We start from the raw sequence: 24,343 nt of genomic DNA on the forward strand, positions 1-24,343 counted from the left end.
GAGATACCCCCACAACACAGGGGATGCTCGCAGCGTCAGACAGAGGAACGCGTCTTCAGCAGAGTAGCGGAGAACCAGTGCCGCAGGGAGACCAGGGGACAGCAGGTCGCCGCGGCGTGCTTGTCGGTGGGTAGGCCGCTCGCCACAGAAACCCAGTGCGACGCGCGTCGAAAATACAAGTCAGACACACACACCACGCCAGCGCGTGCAAGAGCGCCCTCCCCTCTCTCCCCACGCCGGCAACTCGTCTCCGCCCTTGCATTGAACTCCCACATCGGACACGGGCTGCAACCCCTGCCGTTATTACAAACACACACACACACACACACACAACCCGGACAACCACAGAGAGCCAAGTGGCTACGCATCCAACCGACAGTGGCGCAGCCCCACCCACTATTTGCCTCGTTGAGGCCCCCCTCCCTCCCGAGGACAGCACAGGTGGATAAGGGAGAAAGCAGGGCCCTATGCCAGACATTCTTACCTGTTCGCGGAAAAGCCCGCAGGCGCCAGCAGCAGCAGAGTTAAACAGGACAAGGGGCGTGGATTGGGTGTGTGTGGGTGTGTGGGTGTGTGTGTAGAGGGGAAGGGAAAAGGGCAGCAACGAGGCCGTAGTGGAATTGTGGCGACAAAGCGTTGAGCTCACCCAAATAAAACAGTACATCATGGTGACACATGAGAAAAAAGTCAAACAATCGAAGCCAGAAAAACAAAATGATTTGGGAAGACGCAGAAGCCCCACGGCGTGACCGGTGAAGAGAAACAAGACAGGATGACGGCCGTGCGCACAGACACACGGGCACACACGCACACGGGCACTGGTCTTGGATCAAAAGAGAGCAAAAGACGCGGATGCATCGTGGATGAAAATATATACACCGTTTCCTCTTCCTCTTGTGTTGGCTTGTTGTTTTTTAACGTTTGAAGTTCCTGCACATCACAGACACACCAGAGATAAAAAAGGTCAACTGGAAAATAGAAAAGAAAGCACAACGGACAATGTCGAGATGAACAAAGAAGGGGAAAAGACACGAGAGAGAGGCGCGCAGCGAGAACGCAGGCGCTCAACAGACATGCGAGGGTGGGGGAGATGCAGCGGGTGCAGTGCTGGTGGCGGGTGAGTGCAAACTAAGGCACTGAGCGGCACTACACTGTCCGACACGGCAAACAAAACCCCCCTGCGGCACACGGACCGAGACAGAGGAGGAAGCGAAGGCATCGAAACAGTCATGAGTCCCGCAACGGCGGCAAACGGAGAAAAACGGAAGAAGTGTAAATGGCGCTACGGTTCACCGCCTCACTCATGCGGTCGCACGCAGTCGCACATGTACACGTCCATACATGCGCTCCGTGTCATCAGGTGCCAGTCCCAGCCATTACGGCAAAAGACAAACATACACGACGCGCACACAGTGCACCAGAACGGGAAGGGGGGAAGAGAACAAAAAAGAGCGCGAATGCGGCAACAATACACTCCCAGATACGCTTGCGCACACGTGTGTGTGTGTGTGTGTGTGTGTTTGTATAAAAGCTGCACTGCATCGCAACACCAACACACGCACACACACGGAAAACAGCAGACTCAGGCACGGGGACGCCAGACAGCCACACAGCGTACAACAAACACAGAGACGCGAACTTGAAAACAAAAGAAACCGCAAGACACCCGCACAGAGATGCCCAGACGAGAACAGGTCTGTGGTGAGCAGCAGAGCCACATCAGTCCGCCATCACACAGCCCCTCACAAGGCACGGGGAAGAAACCGCCACAGGAGCAAACAGCAGAAAGGTCGAGGCCTTCCCACGTGGATCCGCTCACCTCAGCTGATCGCGCGTCGACAACACTGTTGCAGGACCAAAACAGGGGCTGGCAGAGATGACGTGTGCTTCGTCGATCAAAAGGGGGAGAGGAGCTGTGACACTGGAGACGCATCACCCCGCAGCACAGATAAAGAACAAGTCGGAATCACCCTCCCCGGTCGCGGCACAGGCCGAGATGCTGCAGCACGCACACACTCGCACGCCTTCGCACCTACCCCCTCCCCTCCACCATCAGACGCCTGCCCGGCGCAGCTTGTCCAGGTACGCACCGGAAGGACGGGGGACGGGTGCCCTCGCGGCACGACGCAGGCTGCTTGGCGCACGACAGAGACGGAGAACGATCGTCATGCAAGCGCGATACGCCCCACCGCCGGAGAGGGCGGGGGTTATGGCAATGCAGACGCCCGGGCCCAGCGACACCGTCCTCGCTACGGCCCAGCGCCCGATAGGCCTGAGGTCTGACGGCGCTGTACACAAAAATGAACGGCACCACAAAACCGGAGAAACACATCGGTGTGTGGGCGCAAAAGCGGAGTGAGCGACAACAACAGACCCTGTGGGCGTCAAACACCTCAGCGCACCGCGCGTGTGGGGACAGGGGCGACGATTCGGCAGGAGCTGGTGCAGAGCAGGAAGGTGCTCCAACAGAGGAAGAGCACATCCACACACAGCACGGCACACAACACGTGCACCTCACCGCCCTTGCCTTCTCAAACACCACCGCTGCGCAGCATCGTGCGCACGCAACGCTCGCTGCGGGGCCCTCGTGGATACGCGCACACAGCCGAGATGCAAAGCGACGGCCAAGTGCCACACAGCAAGCAGGCACGCGACATCCGCTACAAACGCGCTGCCATGGCGTAGCGCTAGGGGAGGCGCGCACCGCAGCCGCAAACTAACGCACGCAGCTACACCAGCTGGTCACCACTCATACACCGGTGGAGGACAAGCGCCCCTCACTGCGGGCGGCGCATCACCACCCACCTTCTCCCCACGCGCATCCGGCACTTTGGAAGTGTGAAGGTAGCGGAGGTTCTCCGGCATTCGCACAACCACAACATCGTCAGACATGGTCGCACTACCACTCCTAGAGCTCCGCTCCTCTGACACGCGCCGCCACGGCTGACAGTCGAAGGGCACAACCGCGTCATCTGAGCACCCCGCTGTGTCCATATCCCCGCTTTCCCCTCGGCTTGACGGCGCCCTCAAGAGAGGGGGCCTCCTCAACGCCGATCTCCGCAGCACGTTAGACTCACGCATCGCAGACCGCTCTACAACGCGGGGCAACGCGGTCATCAACGACTGCTGCGGCGTCACGTCCTCTGAAACACGGCCGCTCGCACCAGCGAGTGGGTTCGATGCTCCGCCAGGGCCCAGCTGCGGCACATCGGCAGGTGCCAATACACCGTCACTCTCCACCTGCTGACGCGCCTGCGACACAGTCGCAATCCGAGTCGCCAGCCGGTTCACCAGCCCCCGGCAGTAGTCCTCCTCACTCACATGTCGACTACGCGGCGGCGCACCAACGCTCCACTTCGTCAGCAGCGGCTGCAGCTCACGCACGCGCTGCGCTACGGGGTACGGCGCAAAGCAGCTCGACAGCACGAACGCAACGCCAGCTGCGGCGCCGGTCATCGTATCCACGGACGACAGCAGCACCCCAGCTGCACTCGACCCCGTCTCCGTCGCCGTCTCGTCCGGCAGGATCGCCTCAATCTCCGTGCGCAGCGCAGCGTGCCGGCGCCCGGGCACAGCGTCCAGCTGAATCATCTCCACAGCGAACGGCACTCCGCGCAGCCCCTGCGGGCCCATCGCAGTGTGCGCTATACTCGCGCGCTCGCCATCCGACAGCGCCCACCACGTCGACTCCGTCGCCACAACCTGCCCGCCATTCGCAACAGCCTCCGTGCGCGCAGCCATGTTCGACGTGTCCCCGTAGTAGTCGTACCCCTTCGTCACCTCGTCGTACCGGATGTCGCACAGGCCGGTGTGGATCCCCATGCGCACCCGAAGCCCACGCCACAGCGCAGCGTACTCCTCATCGCACAGCTGCGCAGTCGGCGGCACGTAGTCGTCCACAGTCTTCGCCCTCGCAAGCTCGAAATCGCGGTACGCACCGTCGATGGACACAGTCCCCCAGTCGTACCTCAGCAGCTTCGCCTGGATCTCACACGCAAGGAGCACAGCCACGTGCGCGTCCTTGCACGCAATCATGAACGAGTCGCCGATCGTCTTCACCTCGTAGCACTTGCACTCCCTGATCACCTCCCGGATCACGCCGTGGTGCACAGCAATCGCGTCAGCCATCAGCTGCGGCAGCGCCGCCCACAGCGCAGTGCTGCTCTCGATGTCCGTGAAGACAAGTGTCACGGGCGCCCTGTGGTCCTTCGGTGCGGCGTCGTTGTCGCGGCTGTCTGTGCAGCAGTACACTATCAGCGCGCACAGGGCAATCAGCGCTGCCACACCGATAAAACTGCCAATAAGAGCGGCGTTGCGCTGCACAGGTGTCAGTGATGCCGACTTCGTGCGCGGTGCGTACATCATCGTGGGCGTCATCGGGGCCGTCACCGGCGGCACCCTCGGGTCCAGCATCCGCTGCACGGAAAGCATCTCAATGCTCTGTGCGCCGTAGTTGCGGTACACACACACATTCGAAGTCGCCGTTGCTTCGCACCCCCAATCGAAGGAGCCGAACGTCATGCCAAACGTCGACACACCACGGCTTCGGTAAACCGTGCTCACCAATTCGGTACTCGCCGCCATCTCTGCAAGGTGAAACACATGCATCACGAACAAATCCGTTACGACAGCCTTCAGCATTAACGGCGTGTGATGCTTGGGTGTTTCCGTAACTCTATGAAAAATCTCAAGCGCAGGAGATACAGCTGCTGCCGCAGGAGACGTGTCGCTCCAGAGCGGCAAGTTCGTGAACGAGATTACACGCGCCTGCACAGACGCCGGCTGTGACGACAGGGCATCGCACAGCGTGGTGTACTGAAGCATCAGGTCGTCGAAGACCACCACGACAATCGCGGACCCGTCAGCAGCAAGGAATCCAACAATGTCATCCACATCCGCAGCTGTCACGGCAAGCACAAAGTTGATGCTTCCGCGAACCAAGGCGCTCCGGACAGCCCCGCTGGAGGACAACACCGTCACGGACGGATCGTCGTAGTCGAACGTTGCGGCAGACCTCAGCAGCACATCCGTGATGCTCGCCGCCTCATCGCTGCAATAGCCGTGCAAAATCACATGCACGCGCGAGCCGATCGATGTCACGCTGCTCACAGTCGCAAGGTTCGCGTACAGCACAAACATCTGCTGCTCCAGCGTTGGCATCAGGTACACGTGGTTTTTCATCGGCTTCACCAAGTGCGGGTGGTGAAAAACAGGGGAAGGAACGAGATGGCTCTCGGGATCAAAGCCTTCGAAGAATACACCCGTCACGATGTCCACGGTGTAGTTTAGCAGGCGATTATGAGCATCCGCTTGCACTGTATCCTTGGTGACATTGAGGGGGAACACGTTCAACGGGCGCGCTGCGTAGTCCAAGTACTTCACCAATGCTGCACGGACAGCGATCGTGTCGAAACTCGCATTTGCGAGCAACGGATAATCCACATGAATAAGCGTCAGGTCGTTCAGTGGCCGCTTCAACTGCTCCTTGACGGAGTAGCAGTTGCTTTGTGGGTACGATGCGAAGGAACTCCTGATGATCGACCACGCGGCGCTATCCAAAGTCATAACCGAGGTGGCGTGACCCCCCTGGTTGCACGAGCACACAGCACCAAGAAGATCAGCCCTGCGATCGCAGGGAGCCCCGTAGTCGCCAAGCACGAAGTCCTCCCCGATAATGTAACGCTTCTGCTGGAACAACGCCGTGCGGTAACTTTCTACGCCCCTGATCCAGCTCTTATGTCTCAGAGTGTCCACGATCAGCGACCCAGAGAGCCAGCCGGCCAGCATCAGCTGCGCTGCGTTGGGGTGCTCATGGAAGAAATTGTTTGCATCTGCGGCAGGGCCCGAGGACTGGTCGTGCTTCCGCGTGCCGCACATCCTCACAGCCCTCGCCTCGTCCTCCCACAAACTCGCGTTCACGCGTCCGGTCTTCGCCATGTACTCCTGCATCTGCACCCTGAACATCGGAATGTGCGTCGTGTTAGGCTCCGTCAGCGGAGCTGATGTCGAACTCACCATGATCTTCCTGTTCTCAGGACACAGCTTACCGGCCATCGGAAGGTTGTAGTACACCTGGAACACAAGCTGCTGCAGTACAGACGATGAGATGATGTCCGCAGACGACGTGCGCGGGTCCGTCAGCACGGCCTGCAGGAATGCAGCGACCTGCTGCCCAGGCGCACCCCACACAATGATCACCTGCGGGTGCGTGTCCGCCATCGCATCGAAGGCCGTCTTGTTCACACCAGAGCCCGTCCTCGAGAACGGCGCAGCGTAAACAACCGGTGGGTCGAGCGACACCTGCTTCATGAGCTCCACGATGATCTTGTACTCCGAGTCGCCAAAGTTCGATCCCATCAGGTACATGAACGCAGTGCGGCGAGCACCTATGCTGTTCGAAACGTGCTTCACGACCGATAGGAGTTCCGCATGCGGCTCAGCACGCGTGAAGTACACTTGCTCGTTCCACTGCCGCACAGCAGCAGACCCGGTGAACGGGGCCAGGAACATCACCCCGCTGCTCTTGATGGAGTCATCATTCAGCACAGCTCCAAGGTGTGGGTCAGAGTACGGCCCGATCACGCCAAGCAGCGTCGGGTACTCATCGAGTGCCTTCTTCACCACCGCTACAATGTCTGACCGGTTCACACTCGGATCGGGCTCGATGATCTCAATGGGACGACCGCCAGCCGCAGTGTAATTGGCGTGGTACAGCGCACAGTCGATGCCCAGCCACAGCGCATGTGCATGGTTCTCCAGGAAGGCCGTCGGGAAGTACATGGCGTTCAGCAGGTACACAGGCTCGTCCGCCACGTCGCTGCCACCCGCAGCCCGCACCGTGGGCGCCATGGACACAACAAGCACCAGCGCGGCGGCAGTCAGCACAGTGGCGGCCAGCACCAGAAAGCACCGGCGCGAGCGCCTCGCGTCTGCGCACATCGCACAGTGCGCAGTGCACGAGCAGCCACGGTAGTAACGGGCAAAGGAAAGGCAGCAGGTGCGGTCTGGCAGCCCGTTAGAGTGACGGAGACCAAATGGCGGGACTCGGTGGTAGGGTAGGGTAGGGAGGTCGGAAGGGGAGGGGGGAGGGGGACGGAACTAATTACAAAGGACTCGAAACGGTATTCGGTTATCATGTAGTCTCTTCTACTCTCTTCTGTCTTCGTTTGCTATTTTACACATTAATGCCTCTTCGGCACCGTTAGGGTGTGCGTGCGTGTGTGTGTGTGTGTAGCGCTCCGTGCGCAAGTTATTTTAACAGGCAATTGTCGAAAAAAAAATTTTGCTCACGTATACACCTGAGAGAAGAAAAGGATGATCGAGTGTGCTTGTGTAGAGCTACGGAAATGTGATTGGGGGCTCCAGAAATCGCAGACGTACGGTTACGCATATACACAACCGCTCCGCATGTGGGGACATACAGTCACCGAGTGACACTCGCCGTCATCATCTCGTAGCAACAGACAGGTGCTCACTTGAAAGGACATAAATACTGCTTTCCTCCTCGTCCAGGAAGACGAGAGACGTGGGGCCACGTCACTCATCCTGGTCGTCAACAGTGATGAGGCGTCTCACTGCCACAACAAAAGAAAAGCACGCCCCCCACTGGGACGGGTGCACAAAAGCATCAAGGTACTCCCCCCCTGTTCTGAGGACGGTATCGCGGCGAGTGTTCTCTACTGAGAGACGACCAATACACTCGCCCGCAACAAGATCAACTGCAGCAGTACCACCGTCACTCATACTCGTCGACGCACCCTTCACCATAGGCGTGATGCTTCGCCTCTCATAGGTTATAGATGCGACTTCGAACTCCATCTCGGCTTCCTCTTTATCCAACACGGCATCCTCACCCAATTGGCTCAACGCGGGGGTGAACCCACCAAGACTCAAACCCTCGCGCGTTTCAGCATCGACCCAAACGGCGCCACTCAGTCGGCTGAACCCGAGGCACGAGCAGGAGCTCGGACCCTGCTGCAACGTGAGCCAGGATGGCGCGTCGCTCTGCACCAACCGTAACCCAAAGGCGCCTGGCGGTGTGGATCCGGCCAAGCTCGAGGAGGTTGCGAAACGCGCGCTCACCTCTGCCGGGCCACCGCAGCGCACGGTGAAGGCGGTGAGCCCACAGTCCTCCACGAGACAGGAAAGCAGCTTTGACATGAAGAAGGGCAGCACCACACAACACGACTGTGGCGACGCTGCCATCGGGGGCGATGTGGATTCTGCCACCAGGGAAGATGGCGGTGGTGGCGGAATAAGGCGCCAGACGTAGCGGTAAGCGATGACTGTCTGGCGTGTGACGCACCTCGCCGCTGTCGGAGGAAAACAAGATGCGGTGTCTGTGGCTGCGGCTGGCTCTGATAGAGAGTCGTACAACGAGTGATCTTCCTGAGCAAACACAGGTGTCTCTGCGACGATACGGCCCACTTGGTTGCAGCGCATAGCACCTTGGAACGGCATCGACGAGATGAGCGAGATATGGAAGCCAGAAAAAACTGTCCGAGATTGCTTCACCGTAGTCATGAACTCACGTGTCGCTGCTGTAACGTGGTCGAGGGCCTCCGCAGCGTGGCCAGCCGTACCCGCGAGTCCACCAGTGATGCCCTCCTGTTTGGCCCAGGAGGGCAAAAATAGAGGTAGGTGGACTAGTGCATCCCATGCCACCCAGACTGGATTGATATCCCCCGGATTTAGCGGAAGCGGCTCCTCCATGAGCGCTGCACCGCTGAGCCAATCGAGCTTCACCCCGGAATCGGCGCAAGCTGCCGTCAAGTGTTTCTGGGTCACCCGAGAAGAAGCAATGAGACAGACAAGCAGTCGCCCCTGCTCCACGCAGAGCAGAGCACTGAGGTCCTTCCATGACGGATGGCCCAGAAGGCGCAGATGAAACGTGTGGTGCGTGACAACACCATCGCCCCTTGTGGCAGGGGTGGAGTCCGATACAACTTCTGCGGCGGCAACGCACGTTTGCCGCAGCACGCTGAAGCGTCGATACACGTCGTGAAGCGCCTGCACGTATGCTCCGCACGTAAGCTGACCATTCAAAGACGAAGTCCAAGAAGTCCCTTGATTCACAGGCGGTGGTGCCATTACGCTATCTGAGAGGGTTGCGCAGGTACCGAGGTAGTAGATGGCGCCGAAGCGCTCGGTGGCACTGTGCAGACGACGCTGAACTTCTGCCATCCCAGCCAGCAACGTGACAGGATTGCGCAGATGAGCCCCGGTAGAGGAGACGGCTCGCGTGGGCGCACTGTCCGCCACTGAGACATCGATTTGCACTTCACAGCGGCTAAGAATACCGTAGTACGGAACGGATGGGAACGCACATCGATCGGATTTACCTGAGACGCGGCGCGTCTGCTGTGGAGCCCCCAGCACTTCTGGGAAGTCTGCCGCACTCTCCGGGGCTGCGCTGACGCCGACTGCAGACGCCTGCAATGGTCTAGTGCTGCCATCGCCCAAAACGGGGACTGGAACAGGGAGTCGCAACACCGATACATCGATGGTGTCGTCGGTGAGGCCCCTGCCCTGCCGAAACCCGACGGTTTTATTCTGGAAAATATTCATGGCCGCGGGTCCTTCCTCATGCGCGTATCAGCGCGACCTTGTTGCGTGGTGTTGTATGTGTATGTGTATGTGTGACTGGTTGCGTCTCTCTCTCTCTATGTATATATATGTATATGTATATGTATATGTGTGTCTATGCATGTACCCTGCAAGAGCACAGAGATAGTCGCGGGGTCTTCCTCGTGCGCGTGGGTATTTTGAGAGCAAGGAACTCGAGAAGGGGGAGGGGAAGGCTCGCATTCCGTGGAGAGGAAGGTTGGAGGGAAACGATGCGGCCAGCAGAACAGAGGGTGAGGTAGGGTAGACTGCCTTGGACACCCCTCCATCGGATATGAAAGTTTGGTCATGCGAACGGCTGTATCATCGCCTGCATGCAATGGACCTCTACTTCAAGTCCTTCGGAGCAGCGTCAAAGATCGAGCGCCACCAGTAGGCTGCACCTCACACCTTAAAGCCTCTGAAGCGGTGCATGGAGGGGGAGAGACATCACATGCTGTAAGACCCAAATAAACACACGCGTTGGGTGAAGAGGGAGGGTGCCAAGATAGTAGTATTAGTAGTGGGAAATAAGGAGGTACCGAGGACGGGGGGGGCGGGGGGGAATGACGAAGGGCTCCCATCTTTGACAGATATGCACGGGGCGGATGTCTGTCGGTGTATATATGTATATATACGTGTGTGTGTGTGTGTGTGTGTGTGTGCGTGTGTGCGTGAGATTCGGAGTATTATCGTCTTCATTTTTGCGTGGTTCATGCCAAAGAAACTGCAAAAATCAAAGAAGAAAAAAGGGAGGGAGGGAGGGGAGTGCGTAACCGACGTCAAAGAAAACACGACACCGACACGGCACCGACACACAAATGGGGGAGAAGCAACTTTGACAATCCGCTGTGGAGACGTAACGTTCAGCCTTTATACACTAAGAAAAGGGGAGAAGGGAGGGGAAAGCGTCATCCTGGCAGACCTCTCATTCTCTTTCTTGCACAATCCACTCCGGTCGCCTGGGACCAGATTCACGTCGTGCTTGTGACAGCAGAGAGCTGCTCTCGCAACTCTCGAATGCGCGCATCAATGCGTACAATCACCGTGTCTGTTTCCCGCAACGCCCCACTGCTCCCCTCCACCAACGACAACCGCTCCGACTCCAGGCGATGCAGCTCATGGCTGGTGCGCTCCACGAAGTCGTGAATAATAGCCAAACCGTTTGCCGGCTGAAGGAACGGAGTACTTGAAGGTCCGACAGCCGAGGGTGGGGTAGAGGATGGCGAAGCGGCAGCCCTATCACTAGAAACCCCCTCACTACCCGCCCGGCCTCCCCGAGGTGATTGGCGCTGGGAAACTGAAGTCGGTAGAGGCAATGGCAAGGCGTCCTCTACGCGGCGGCGCAGCTGCTCACGGCGACGTGCCAGCGCCACCGTCAGTCTTTTGTTCTGCTCCTCTAGCTCCTGGCAGCGCTGCTGAACTGCAGCCATGTCTGACGCATGCCGCTGTGCTTGCCTGTCAAGCTGCAACTGGTGTTCAGCCTCCCACTGCACACGCAACTGCACCATCTGGAGAGATGAGGCTGCAGCACCACCGGAAGCTGCAGTGATGCCTCCGCCCTCGGAGTTTGGGGAGATTAGCTGCTGCGTGCGGTACCGACTGAAGGCCTCGTAAAGAGACAAGTACTCCTGCTGAGCCTGCCGCTGTCGTTCGTCTGCATGTCGCGCCTGCGCCTCCGCCGCCTTCACCCTTTCCTCCAGCAGCCGCGCACGGTGGGCAATGGTATCGTTGGCCAGCCGCACCTGCGCTCGGACCTCATCCTCGACACGATGCTGAGCGTCGAGAAGCTGCTGCCGCATGCGCCGCAGGTCCTTCTCCATGTCAGCGACACGCCGCTCGTGCTCGGCCAGACGCGTCTCTTCTGCTTGCAGGACCTCCTCGCGACGTGCGAGCTCCGTGGTGCGTTGTTGCAGCGTCAACCGCGCCTCCCTCTCCCGTCGCTTCACGAGCTGATTGAGGTCTGCGAACGCAACGCCTCTTCGCTTCTCAAGCTCTTTGCGGAAGCGATCTGCCTGCACAGCCTTCCACAATTCCAAGTCCCACGCCGCTCGGTACTCGGCGGTGTCGCGAATGTCATGAGGCGCCGCTGCGACCGGTGTCGACGACTCTGCACAAAAGAGGGGGTGAGAACTCTCCGGGGAGGAAATGCGGGCGGCGGTGAGGCGGGAAGACTGGACTCCTGATGCCGCCGCCGCACCACCTCCTCCTCTTTCAAGTGAAGTCACTGTCGGCGATGCGACGCCTCTTGCTGCGGTTCGGGTAGGTTCTCGAGGTTGAGAGAGGGTGTGTGACGAGGAGGCAGGCCCGGAAACGTTGGCTACACGGTGCACGGCATGAAGCAAGGCACCTCGTTGCTGGGCATCAGCTCCGCCGCGTCCATCGTCGCTGTCACAGTTGCTGCCACCACCACAGCCCACCATCGCCGAGGAGGCCCGGCGGCTGTCGTTGGCATCACTTTTGGTGCTGCCACTCATCCCCCGCTCACGTCTAATGGCATGCCACGTAAAACGCTCTCTCTTCGGTTCGTAATGACGCTCTCGGTATACTGAGAACGGCTCTATGAAAAATGAATGGAAGTGAAAAGAAGCTCCGGGAGGCGAGGGGAGATGGCAGCAGAGTGGGCAGTGTTGGGAGGCAACGCAAGAGGCTGTAAGAGGTGTAACACAACGATAGGATATTAAAAGGGATGGGAAAACGGAGACGACGTACACACAAACGATATATATATATATATATATGTGTGTGTATATATATCAGGGAGAGAGGAGGGGAATAAGGAAGAAATATATGGGCACGAAACACTTTTGGATGTACAGCAAAAATGGTAGAACAGGTCTATGACGGCGAAAAAAAAAAAAGAAAACGTGTATATATAAATATATTCAAATATATGGGATACCCCTACTCCTATTCCCTGTCTTTTTCCCCCTCTCTCTCGCTCTCTTTCCGCCTTTTGTTTTTTTTTTCGAATCTGCAAAACGCACGCTTTTCGCAGCGTTGGGGGTAGAGACTTCGAGCGCCAAAAACGGAACGAAACGGTGCACATATATACAAATATATACATTATATATATGATTTTTTTTTTAGGGGGCAATAGGTGGAGATGGTGGTGGTGGAAGAAAAAGAAAGCGGAAGGAGAGAGCAGAGGGGGGGGGGGGAGGGGGGGGGGGCGATGTTGGCGAGGTAAGATGAGAAGAAGAGCAGCGCTCACGGCGCGCCAAGACAAAAGGCAAGGCAAGTGAGCCCCGAAAGCTCACCACAAGTGCGTCGTTGAAGAGTCCAAAATGACACGTCCCCAAAAAAAGGGAGTGCGGGAACCGTTATCTGCGGAGGACTTGTGAAGGTTTCTCACGGAGCTTTATACACACACACACACACACAAACACACAGAAAACAAAAAGGAAAAAAGCGGCTTTGTTTAGAAAAATCCGAGACGTGCCGAGAAATGTAGAGGAGTATGCGAAAAAAAAAAAAACAGAGCCGTTGCGCCGCCCCGCACTCATTTCTAGTGACTCGAACGTTATACAGTCAGCATCCCTTTCGTGCACACCCTCTGTGGATACGTGTGTGTCTGTGTCTGCGTGTGTGTGCCTATAATGCGCGCCCGCGTGTGTACACCTCGAGGACGAGGCGCTACAGCCGCAGGTCTTCAAATATTTCAACAGAATGTAAAAGCGAAGTTCCCTTTCCACACCCGCTTTGTGGTCGTCTGTACGGAAGCCCCAGAACTCTTGCCAGAAAGAAAGATTAGCAACGGCTGCGAGGCGTTTGAGATATGAGGTGAAGGTGTGCGAGGCGAAGGGAGGATAGCGTGTATTACGCTGGGAGGGGAGAGGAGGAAAGGAGGAAAAAAAAAAGAAGGGGAGAGAGATCTGCCCGGGACTCCCGGGCTGCGGATCCCTCTCCCCTTCTTTTTTCTTCTCCAGTGGCTTTATTTCCCCTTTCACGCTGTGTTACCTATTTAGTGTCATGTTCGCCTTTTTTTTTGGGGGGAGACGATGGCAGAGCCCTCCAACTCGAGTCGCGCCACACACACACACACACACCGCAGAAAGGCAGGCAGGCACCTCCGTTCATGCAACTCAGATCCAGTCAACGCAGGAGGGGGAGGGGGGAAGGGGGAGGGAGAGGGAGAGGGTCCTGTAAACAGCGAAACTCGTAAAAGACAGAAAGTGGAAAGGGGGGGATAAACGCAATATGTGAAATGTTTACTGTTGAAGGTCAGTGCGAGGCCTCCCGCTGCAAGTACGCGTCCAGAGCCGACAACATGGGAGTGCCAGCGTACATGCGGCGCAGGGTCTCGGCCGCGAACGTGCGCAGATCCTGCGTCTGCGTCAGCTCCGCCTCCTCCTCGATCTTCTTCAGGCCGGAGTGATGCTGTCGGAGCATCTCATTTGCTGCCTGCCACAAGCCATATGCCGCTCGCGAGTTGTTGTGCTGTGAGTTGAAGAGAAGCGACTGGGCGTACTCCACAACGCAGCGTGGTAGGTCGCGCTTGATGTAGTACAACTCACCAAGGCGCACGTGGGCAAAATAAGATTCGGTGTCGAACAGAAGGCACTCCTCCGCATAAAAGATGGCCTTCTCAATGCTGCCGAGGAGATAGTGGAGATTGCTCAGCTCTCGATACGTCAACAGGGCATCACCGCGATGCACCTCAAAATACGAGTGTTGCTTGCCATCCTCGTCGGTATACACAAGGTCTTCCTCGAGCACACGGATAGCCTCCTCGTAGTTGCCTTCGCTCTTGTACATGGCGCTCAGCCGCTTCACACAAAAATCGTTTGTCGGCATATCCTTCAGCACCTGCTCGTACAGCTTTTTCGCGTCTTGGATCTTTCCTTGAGCCTCGAGGCAGAGACCGCGCAAGTGGCTCACTCGGACGGACTTCTTGCCAAAGCGACTCTCTAGCAGGTTCAAATACATGGTAGCCTTCTCGATACGACCGCACTCGAGGGAGGCGATCAGTACCTGCTCGTACACGTCGTACAGCTCACTCGACGACAGCCCGCTCGAGCCGCCCGCCAACAAATCTGTGGCGAGGAACAGCATCTTGTTCGCATTTCGGGCCCCGCTGGCGCGATACGTTTGCAAAAGTTTTATCTTCTGCTCCCTTGACAACTGCTTGAGGTCGACAGGAGTCAACGACTGCAGGGACAAGAAAGACTCTGGAAAAGACATACTACTCAGAGGACAAAGAACAAGGGCTTCCTAAACGCTTTGCAGATACCTCAACAAACAGCTTGGTGAGCAGGTCAACAATAAAAGCTCGAAAACAAAACTCGACTTTGTGTTATGACTGAGACTTCCTCACACCGTCAGCGTGTACGTGCGTGTGTATATATGAATATATATATATATATATATATATGTGTGTGCGTGTGCGTGTGTGTGTGTGTGTGTGTGTGTGTGTGTGCATTTGTGCATGGCAGGAACGAGAGGGGGGGACAGCGGGCGAGGGGTAGAGATGGAAAGGTGAACAGGAACGGGGAACAGGGGGAGGAGTTGCACCGCGGGAAGTAGCGACCCCGTGTACTCGTCTCTGTCCAACCGGTGTCCGCGGGCGTGTGCGCCATACTGCAGGCCAGACCCAGGCCGTACACACAGTCGTACCAGGCACCCTCTACAAGTGCACACACGCGCGCAAATTGTGCCGTTGTCTGAGTGCTGCCGACACCGCGGGGCTACCGGTCCCCTCCCCTCTGCCCCCTGCCGGCCTGCCGTCACACCGGGTAGGGGCACATCGAGAGGGTCGCATGGGCGCCACTGAGTTAGGCGTCGCCGACGGCCGAAATGACGGCAGACAGAGGGGAAGGCACGACGTCGCTGGACCCCAACTCGCAGAGCACATGGGAAACGACAGGTGATACGGACGGGGGTGGCGCCCATATCGCCTCCGCGAGACCACAACGGAGACACTCGACCGACCCCCGCATCATTCCATCGCACCACTGCGTCCAGACAACTCCGTTTGGAGGCGACGTGGAAAAGGCACGCAAATCATCATCATAACATATACTCGCCGCCACTGAGAGCCGAAAGTCTCACCGCCTCGTGTATCAGAGAAGTGCAAGAAAGGATTACAGAAAGAGAGGAGGGAAAAAAGAGGGGGCCGAACAGAAATAGAGAAAAAGGGGAGGCGAGAAGAGCGCTTTCCGTCCGCACTCGGTATACACATGAACGCCTTCGGAGGTAACCTGATGATCGAATGATAAAAAGTGTAGAGCATAATAAAAATGAGAGAGAACAGGTAAAACAAGGGACGGGGACAAGAAAATGAAGCGGCGGGTGTGCGTTCGTGTGAGCGCCGCCACCACGCTGCGGACAAGCGAACCTGTCTGCATACCTACTCGCGACGCCACTTCTCGGCACCCGCGCCATACAGGAGGGACGCACAGGACCAAACAAAACACTATCAGTAGCATTCTCTAAAGGCTCCGGATAGCTATGCAAGCTGCGCACCTCATGACGATGTGCGATACCACTGCAATACCAACAAGCTGTGGCGGCTTCCCAGAAGACACGCTCGCTGTATGAACCTATCAAGCTTATTCGCAAGTCGGCACCACATCGCCCCTACATTATTCGCTCTTCACCACCAAGAGTCTCTGGCTTCCTTTTTTTCCCGTGTGCGCTCAATCTGCACGCTCCCCTGCATGGAAAATTTGAAGTATCCGCTATGTTTCGTTTTGCCTGAGGGGGGGAGGAACACGTGCCAGGGAGTCGCGCATACTAGCACGCTTTTTTCTCCCATACCGCCGATAAACTGAAACGTGGGTTAGCCGTAGATCCAAGAGGGCGTTTTGAGAGGCCCCTCCCTCCCTCCCCTCTCTCCCCCCCTGTTCTCCCAGCGGCACCCCGGTTGCTGCGATGGAAGGAGTGCCTGTTCTCGACACGGTGGTTTAATTATACCGATTTTTGGTGTTTTCTTATACCCCCAAGTGCTGCATTGCAGCGCGCCTCCTTTTTTTCTGAAACCGATATTTCCTTCAGATCGTCAGGCCCGAATAGTTCGGCGTGGATGCACCACTAGGCGTTGTGACTGAACTGCTTTTTACACTCGGCCTTCATCCACTCCCGCCCCCCCCCACACACTCTTTCTTCCGAAGGTGCTCGCCGCTGGACAGGTCAACAGGTGGCTCGAAGACTCCTCGCAGATCCTCTTCAGATGCTTATGGGCCACTGGTAGGCGCGGCGCAGAGCAGGCGTGATGGTGGAGATGCAAGCGGCTGCTGCCCAAAAATGTTTGACTCTCTGCCAAGACACGAGAGCAGTGTGGGGCAGGGGAGACTCGACACAGCGATCTCCTTGCTCTCTACTGCTCTGCAAGACATCTTGTGGTGAACTACTGTGGCCTCGGCATTGTGCGTACGGGGATGCCAAACGAGAATGGACCGCTCCCTATAGTGTTTGTCGCACCCAAGCACACTGAAGTGGCTTCTCATTCCCGTGCACTGGGGCGTTCGCCGCCGCACGCCGATGAGCTACCCTACTGAGCACCCACAGGGCCGGCCGCGCTTGATGTACTTCATTGCACTACGGGCATACCACTCTTTCTGAGGTCCGCCTTTCCAGGTCTTTTGCATCTGCCTGGGAGGGGGGGGGGTTGAACGTAGTCCCAAGTCATGATCCTGGTGTGGGCGGATCATGTGGGATATGATTCCTCTCGTTAGGCCGACGTAGTTGGACAGAGAGCCTGGAAAATCGACCGGCTGCACTAGTGGTGATGATGGTGAAGAAGGGGCGGCGCGCCCACGGTGAGGCTAAATGTGGGAAAGAGAGTTCGAATTTCTTTCGTGGCATGGTTCCCCGCCCCGCCCCCTTTTTTTTCGCTCCGTCTCGCATGGGTTTCGTGATCCTGGAAGTAAGGTCTGCTGGCGTGGGTTTTTAAAGGTGCCGCCCGGTTTGAGCGGCCTTTGGGTGACGCGATGGGGTGCGGCGGGCGGCGGCGCCGCGCCCCCTTTAGCATGCATGTGCCATTGGCGGGGGCTGGGTGCTCCTGCTTTTGTCATGCGCTGCCATCCAGCAGATCCTCTCCATTGGCCCCGCGTTGGATTCGCAGTGCCGTGTGCCACTTTGTGGCTGCGCCGAGCGTGGCTTTTCCCCTCGCTAGGGCCAGGTGGGTGGCTCTTAGGGTTTCCCTTGGCGGGCCACGTTCCGGGGAGGCCGCCGCCCGTAGCTATCCGAATCTCATCCTCGATGCTTTCATGAGAGCGAGGACCGGGGTGCCCACTCCCTTATTCGGGTGGGGCGTGGGGTCTGGCGCTGTTTGCGTCGAGGTTTTCACTATCGGCGCGCCGCCTGCTTGGGGGTCTGGGGGGTCTCGGTATCCTGCCCCAAGTGGGGTGTATTGGGTCTTGGGCCCAGGGAGCACCATGAAGAATTCCTTTGGCCATTTGGATATCCAGCGAAGACCCCACTGGAGGGTTAGCAGGGTGAGTGGTCGATTGGGGCGCTCGCGTATGTGATGGGCGGGTTATCTGCGACGAAGCCGTGGTGTGGGTTCGGAGTGGCACCAGGTCCCCCACTTAGCGCATCCATGGCGATGGTGAACGGTAGGGGTCCCGGCATGGACTTCTGTGGGGCCCCATGCGCCATGGCTGGCCGACCCCGGGGGTGTGTTGTTCACTCGGGCTCGGGCTGTGCGTCTCGTTCGGAATGCGCCGATCCATCCCCGCACATACGAGTGCAAACCGGGTCTTTCCAGGGCGATTATATTTTCCCCACCCTCAACGGGGCCAAGGGCTCTGGTGTTTTCGGTGGGGGGGGGGGGGGGGGGGCGTCTGCCGTCTTCGGGCCCGTCGTGGGTCGTTTTGGGGAAGGCCCTCCGTTTGAACCGGCGCGTCTTTTGTGGGTCTGCGAGGGCGGGGTCCAGCTTTCTGGGGCTGCGGCTTGGTTTCGATTGCGCCGCGAAGCCGTCTCGCCACCATTCCCTCGGGCGGCTTGCGGGGTGTACTGGTAAGCGTGGCTGGTCTGAAGGAACTGGGGTTCTCCAAAGGCTCACTTGGCTTTGGCTGGGGAATGGTGTCCACTTTCTTCCCTTGCTTTGGTGCTGCCCCTCTCTTTTGGCGGAGGCCGAGGGGTTTTGGCAGCTGTTCCAAGGCCTTCCTGCTAAGATTCTTTCGGGGGCTCACGGCATATGTTGTCCTCATCTGGGGCTCCGCCGCCGGACGGTTCCTTCGGGGCTTTTTCTAGCTGCGCGGCCCAAAGTGGTGTTGGCCTCCTCTTCGGTTTTGGGGGGGAAGTGCCATGGGGGGGCGCCAATGGGGCTTTGGCGGGCTTGCTCTTTTGCAGATTTGGCGGGGGCCGTCGCGTGTTGGTGTTTTGTGGGCGGGTGGCCGTCTACTGCCGCTGGCGGGTGTCGGTGTAGAGGGCGCGGTGCATACACACACCGATTCGAGCACTTCACAGCTCGGGCCATCCCGTGGCGGCGAGCTTACTGTCTCATTTCCTGCCATCGTTCGGCGGTGTGCGTGTGTGCGTGTGTGTGTGTGTGTGGTATGTGTGCTTTTCTTTCTTTCCCAGATCAGGCATCTCCCTCCTCCGTTTGTTTGGGCATTCTCCAATTTCTTTGTCCAGTTGGGTTTGTTCCTGGGGCCATGCTGGCGGGGCTTCTGTGTCACCTTTTGGGGCGCCCCATCCCGTGGTGATCCCAATTTGGCGGGGGATCCTGACATTCCCTGCATGCGACCCTTTGTGTTTACTGCCGGGTGCGGTGCTCATCAGTCCGTTCCGTGTCTTTCGGTGCTGGGGGCCAATGTGCTTGCTTTCAAAAAAAAAAAAAACAGTTTCCTGCGCGGTTTGGTCGGTGCGATGGCGTCCATTTTTGGCTCCCATCTGTGCCTGCTGAAGGGTGATCGCGTGGTGCTCCACTATCCAGGCTTAGCAGGGCCCTTCAGGCCCCCTAAACCACAGCCCCTGTGCAGTGGTGATGTGCGGTGTCGATCTGTGATCGGATCCCGGATCGCGCCTTTTTAGGGCCCGAAGTATTTGCGGCGCCCATGCCCCACCCCGCGCGTAATTGTATTGGTCTTTTTCTCGATGCATCAGCCGCTCGCTGCGGGTCCCATGCGGGGTGATGGGAGTTAACACCCGCCCCTCTAGCCAACGGGGTGTCGAAGTAGGCGTCGTCGAGTCGCTCTGCGGCCACGCCCGTTATTTTATCCTTCCTAGGAGAGTGGGCGGTAGTGATGGCCAAGTTGTTCCCGTCGCCCAGTGCCAGCGTAGCTGTGATGACTTTCTTTACTCCCCAGAGTTCCTTTGATAACTCAGATGCCTTTCTGGACAAGAGGTGAAACGGCGCTGCCGTGAGGCGATCCGGCCTTTCCAGAGTGTTGGTGCCCGTCTATCGTGAAAGGCTCGCTTTCCTTAGAAATGGAAGCTCCGCCAGTATGCAAAGCGTGGTCTTCTTCTTATCGAAGCATCTTGGCCAGGGTCAGGCGCCACGGCTGGGAGAGGTCCACTCACCCCCCCCGGCAGTGTCACTGCATCCCTTTCGAAATCGGATTCGGGTTCCGCTCGGCATCCCCCCCCCACCCTACCCCACCCCCGCTGCTAGTGACCAAGACAAGCTGGCATGTCCTCGGGCGGGGGCATGTCTGCACGTACACGGGGGGGGGGTCTCTCTTGTATGCCCTCACCCCAGTTTGTCGGTGGTGGTCATACAAAACCCCGATCTGGTTCCCGAATGCGCGATGCCCGTGCCCAGCCCTTGCGGGCCACGAGTAACTCGTGGCGCTTGCCTCCCCTCCCCGCCTCCCCGCCTCCTCGCCCCCCCTCCCCCCAACAACAACAACAGCGTACTGAACCCTGGCAGCACGTTCACGTGACTGGCATCGACAAGGCCCTTTTTCCTTGACATTGCCAGTTTTGTGACGCCACACATCAGTCAGCGACTCACCGACATCAGCAGACAACCGCAGGGCGAAAAACAGTGACACAAACTTCTCGCACTGTACTCCCACACCTTCCGTCGCAAAGACCACCCGCGCAGCACCAAGAGCCCTACAGAAACCAGCCCAGGCGCTCAAGAGGGCGTTCAGGTTCAGTTGAAGCAGCCCTCCCCCCCCCCGGACGTCCGAATCACACGCTTTGGTGACTCATTCGCTGCCGCGTCTGCGACACAGTCGCAATCCGAGTCGCCAGCCGGCTCACCAGCCCCCGGCAGTAGTCCTCCTCACTCACATGTCGACTACGCGGCGGCGCACCAACGCTCCACTTCGTCAGCAGCGGCTGCAGCTCACGCACGCGCTGCGCTACGGGGTACGGCGCAAAGCAGCTCGACAGCACGAACGCAACGCCAGCTGCTGTGCCGGTCTTCGTATCCACGGACGACAGCAGCGCCCCAGCTGCGCTCGAGCCCGTCTCCGACGCCGTCTCGTCCGGCAGGATCGCCTCAATCTCCGTGCGCAGCGCAGCGTGCCGGCGCCCGGGCACAGCGTCCAGCTGAAACATCTCCACAGCGAACGGCACTCCGCGCAGCCCCTGCGGGCCCATCGCAGTGTGCGCTATACTCGCGCGCTCGCCATCCGACAGCGCCCACCACGTCGACTCCGTCGCCACAACCTGCCCGCCATTCGCAACAGCCTCCGTGCGCGCAGCCATGTTCGGCGTGTCGCCGTAGTAGTCGTACCCCTTCGTCACCTCGTCGTACCGGATGTCGCACAGGCCGGTGTGGATCCCCATGCGCACCCGAAGCCCACGCCACAGCGCAGCGTACTCCTCATCGCACAGCTGCGCAGTCGGCGGCACGTAGTCGTCCACAGTCTTCGCCCTCGCAAGCTCGAAATCGCGGTACGCACCGTCGATGGACACAGTCCCCCAGTCGTACCTCAGCAGCTTCGCCTGGATCTCACACGCAAGGAGCACAGCCACGTGCGCGTCCTTGCACGCAATCATGAACGAGTCGCCGATCGTCTTCACCTCGTAGCACTTGCACTCCCTGATCACCTCCCGGATCACGCCGTGGTGCACAGCAATCGCGTCAGCCATCAGCTGCGGCAGCGCCGCCCACAGCGCAGTGCTGCTCTCGATGTCCGTGAAGACAAGTGTCACGGGCGCCCTGTGGTCCTTCGGTGCGGCGTCGTTGTCGCGGCTGTCTGTGCAGCAGTACACTATCAGCGCGCACAGGGCAATCAGCGCTGCCACACCGATAAAACTGCCAATAAGAGCGGCGTTGCGCTGCACAGGTGTCAGTGATGCCGACTTCGTGCGCGGTGCGTACATCATCGTGGGCGTCATCGGGGCCGTCACCGGCGGCACCCTCGGGTCCAGCATCCGCTGCACGGAAAGCATCTCAATGCTCTGTGCGCCGTAGTTGCGGTACACACACACATTCGAAGTCGCCGTTGCTTCGCACCCCCAATCGAAGGAGCCGAACGTCATGCCAAACGTCGACACACCACGGCTTCGGTAAACCGTGCTCACCAATTCGGTACTCGCCGCCATCTCTGCAAGGTGAAACACATGCATCACGAACAAATCCGTTACGACAGCCTTCAGCATTAACGGCGTGTGATGCTTGGGTGTTTCCGTAACTCTATGAAAAATCTCAAGCGCAGGAGACGCAGCTGCTGCCGCAGGAGACGTGTCGCTCCAGAGCGGCAAGTTTGTGAACGAGATTACACGCGCCTGCACAGACGCCGGCTGTGACGACAGGGCATCGCACAGCGTGGTGTACTGAAGCATCAGGTCGTCGAAGACCACCACGACAATCGCGGACCCGTCAGCAGCAAGGAATCCAACAATGTCATCCACATCCGCAGCTGTCACGGCAAGCACAAAGTTGATGCTTCCGCGAACCAAGGCGCTCCGGACAGCCCCGCTGGAGGACAACACCGTCACGGACGGATCGTCGTAGTCGAACGTTGCGGCAGACCTCAGCAGCACATCCGTGATGCTCGCCGCCTCATCGCTGCAATAGCCGTGCAAAATCACATGCACGCGCGAGCCGATCGATGTCACGCTGCTCACAGTCGCAAGGTTCGCGTACAGCACAAACATCTGCTGCTCCAGCGTTGGCATCAGGTACACGTGGTTTTTCATCGGCTTCACCAAGTGCGGGTGGTGAAAAACAGGGGAAGGAACGAGATGGCTCTCAGTATCAAAGCCTTCGAAGAATACACCCGTCACGATGTCCACAGTGTAGTTTAGCAGGCGATTATGAGCATCCGCTTGCACTGTATCCTTGGTGACATTGAGGGGGAACACGTTCAACGGGCGCGCTGCGTAGTCCAAGTACTTTACCAATGCTGCACGGACAGCGATCGTGTCGAAACTCGCATTTGCGAGCAACGGATAATCCACATGAATAAGCGTCAGGTCGTTCAGTGGCCGCTTCAACTGCTCCTTGACGGAGTAGCAGTTGCTTTGTGGGTACGATGCGAAGGAACTCCTGATGGTCGACCACGCGGCGCTATCCAAAGTCATAACCGAAGTGGCGTGACCCCCCTGGTTGCACGAGCACACAGCACCAAGAAGATCAGCCCTGCGATCGCAGGGAGCCCCGTAGTCGCCAAGCACGAAGTCCTCCCCGATAATGTAACGCTTCTGCTCAAATAACTGTTTTTGGTACGCACGCCTGTCAGTGATCTGGGTGTCCTCAACCAACGTTTGCACGATCAGCGACCCAGAGAGCCAGCCGGCCAGCATCAGCTGCGCTGCGTTGGGGTGCTCATGGAAGAAATTGTTTGCATCTGCGGCAGGGCCCGAGGACTGGTCGTGCTTCCGCTTGCCGTACGTCCTCACAGCCCTCGCCTCGTCCTCCCACAAACTCGCGTTCACGCGTCCGGTCTTCGCCATGTACTCCTGCATCTGCACCCTGAACATCGGAATGTGCGTCGTGTTAGGCTCCGTCAGCGGAGCTGATGTCGAACTCACCATGATCTTCCTGTTCTCAGGACACAGCTTACCGGCCATCGGAAGGTTGTAGTACACCTGGAACACAAGCTGCTGCAGTACAGACGATGAGATGATGTCCGCACACGACGTGCGCGGGTCCGTCAGCACGGCCTGCAGGAATGCAGCGACCTGCTGCCCAGGCGCACCCCACACAATGATCACCTGCGGGCGCGTGTCGGCCATCGCATCGAAGGCTGTCTTGTTCACACCAGAGCCCGTCCTCGAGAACGGCGCAACGTAAACAACCGGTGGGTCGAGCGACACCTGCTTCATGAGCTCCACGATGATCTTGTACTCCGAGTCGCCAAAGTTCGATCCCATCAGGTACATGAACGCAGTGCGGCGAGCACCTATGCTGTTCGAAACGTGCTTCACGACCGATAGGAGCTCCGCATGCGGCTCAGCACGCGTGAAGTACACTTGCTCGTTCCACTGCCGCACAGCAGCAGACCCGGTGAACGGGGCCAGGAACATCACCCCGCTGCTCTTGATGGAGTCATCATTCAGCACAGCTCCAAGGTGTGGGTCAGAGTACGGCCCGATCACGCCAAGCAGCGTCGGGTACTCATCGAGTGCCTTCTTCACCACCGCTACAATGTCTGACCGGTTCACACTCGGATCGGGCTCGATGATCTCAATGGGACGACCGCCAGCCGCAGTGTAGTTGGCGTGGTACAGCGCACAGTCGATGCCCAGCCACAGCGCCTTTGCATGGTTCTCCAGGAAGGCCGTCGGGAAGTACATGGCGTTCAGCAGGTACACAGGCTCCTCCGCCACGTCGCTGCCACCCGCAGCCCGCACCGTGGGCGCCATGGACACAACAAGCACCAGCGCGGCG

The 24,343-nt window shown here is 58.4% G+C and overlaps 3 protein-coding genes across 3 annotated transcripts; all 3 read right to left on the reverse strand.

Moving 5' to 3' along the window:
* Positions 1-7,536: 7,536 nt before the first annotated feature.
* Positions 7,537-9,567, reverse strand: JKF63_05402 (uncharacterized protein; the record flags this gene model as incomplete). Its single annotated transcript, XM_067901362.1, has 1 exon — positions 7,537-9,567. One exon carries the CDS (start codon positions 9,565-9,567, stop codon positions 7,537-7,539), a length of 2,031 nt encoding a protein of 676 aa, XP_067758037.1.
* Positions 9,568-10,577: 1,010 nt separating this feature from the next.
* JKF63_05403 (uncharacterized protein) lies at positions 10,578-12,080 on the reverse strand (the record flags this gene model as incomplete). Its single annotated transcript, XM_067901363.1, has 1 exon — positions 10,578-12,080. The coding sequence occupies one exon, from the start codon at positions 12,078-12,080 to the stop codon at positions 10,578-10,580; it is 1,503 nt and encodes a 500-aa protein (XP_067758038.1).
* A 1,747-nt stretch (positions 12,081-13,827) lies between these two features.
* JKF63_05404 (uncharacterized protein) lies at positions 13,828-14,787 on the reverse strand (the record flags this gene model as incomplete). Its single annotated transcript, XM_067901364.1, has 1 exon — positions 13,828-14,787. The coding sequence occupies one exon, from the start codon at positions 14,785-14,787 to the stop codon at positions 13,828-13,830; it is 960 nt and encodes a 319-aa protein (XP_067758039.1).
* Between the last annotated feature and the right edge of the window lie 9,556 nt (positions 14,788-24,343).

The sequence above is a fragment of the Porcisia hertigi genome, chromosome 17 (assembly GCF_017918235.1).
Source record: "Porcisia hertigi strain C119 chromosome 17, whole genome shotgun sequence".
Taxonomy (NCBI): domain Eukaryota; phylum Euglenozoa; class Kinetoplastea; order Trypanosomatida; family Trypanosomatidae; genus Porcisia; species Porcisia hertigi.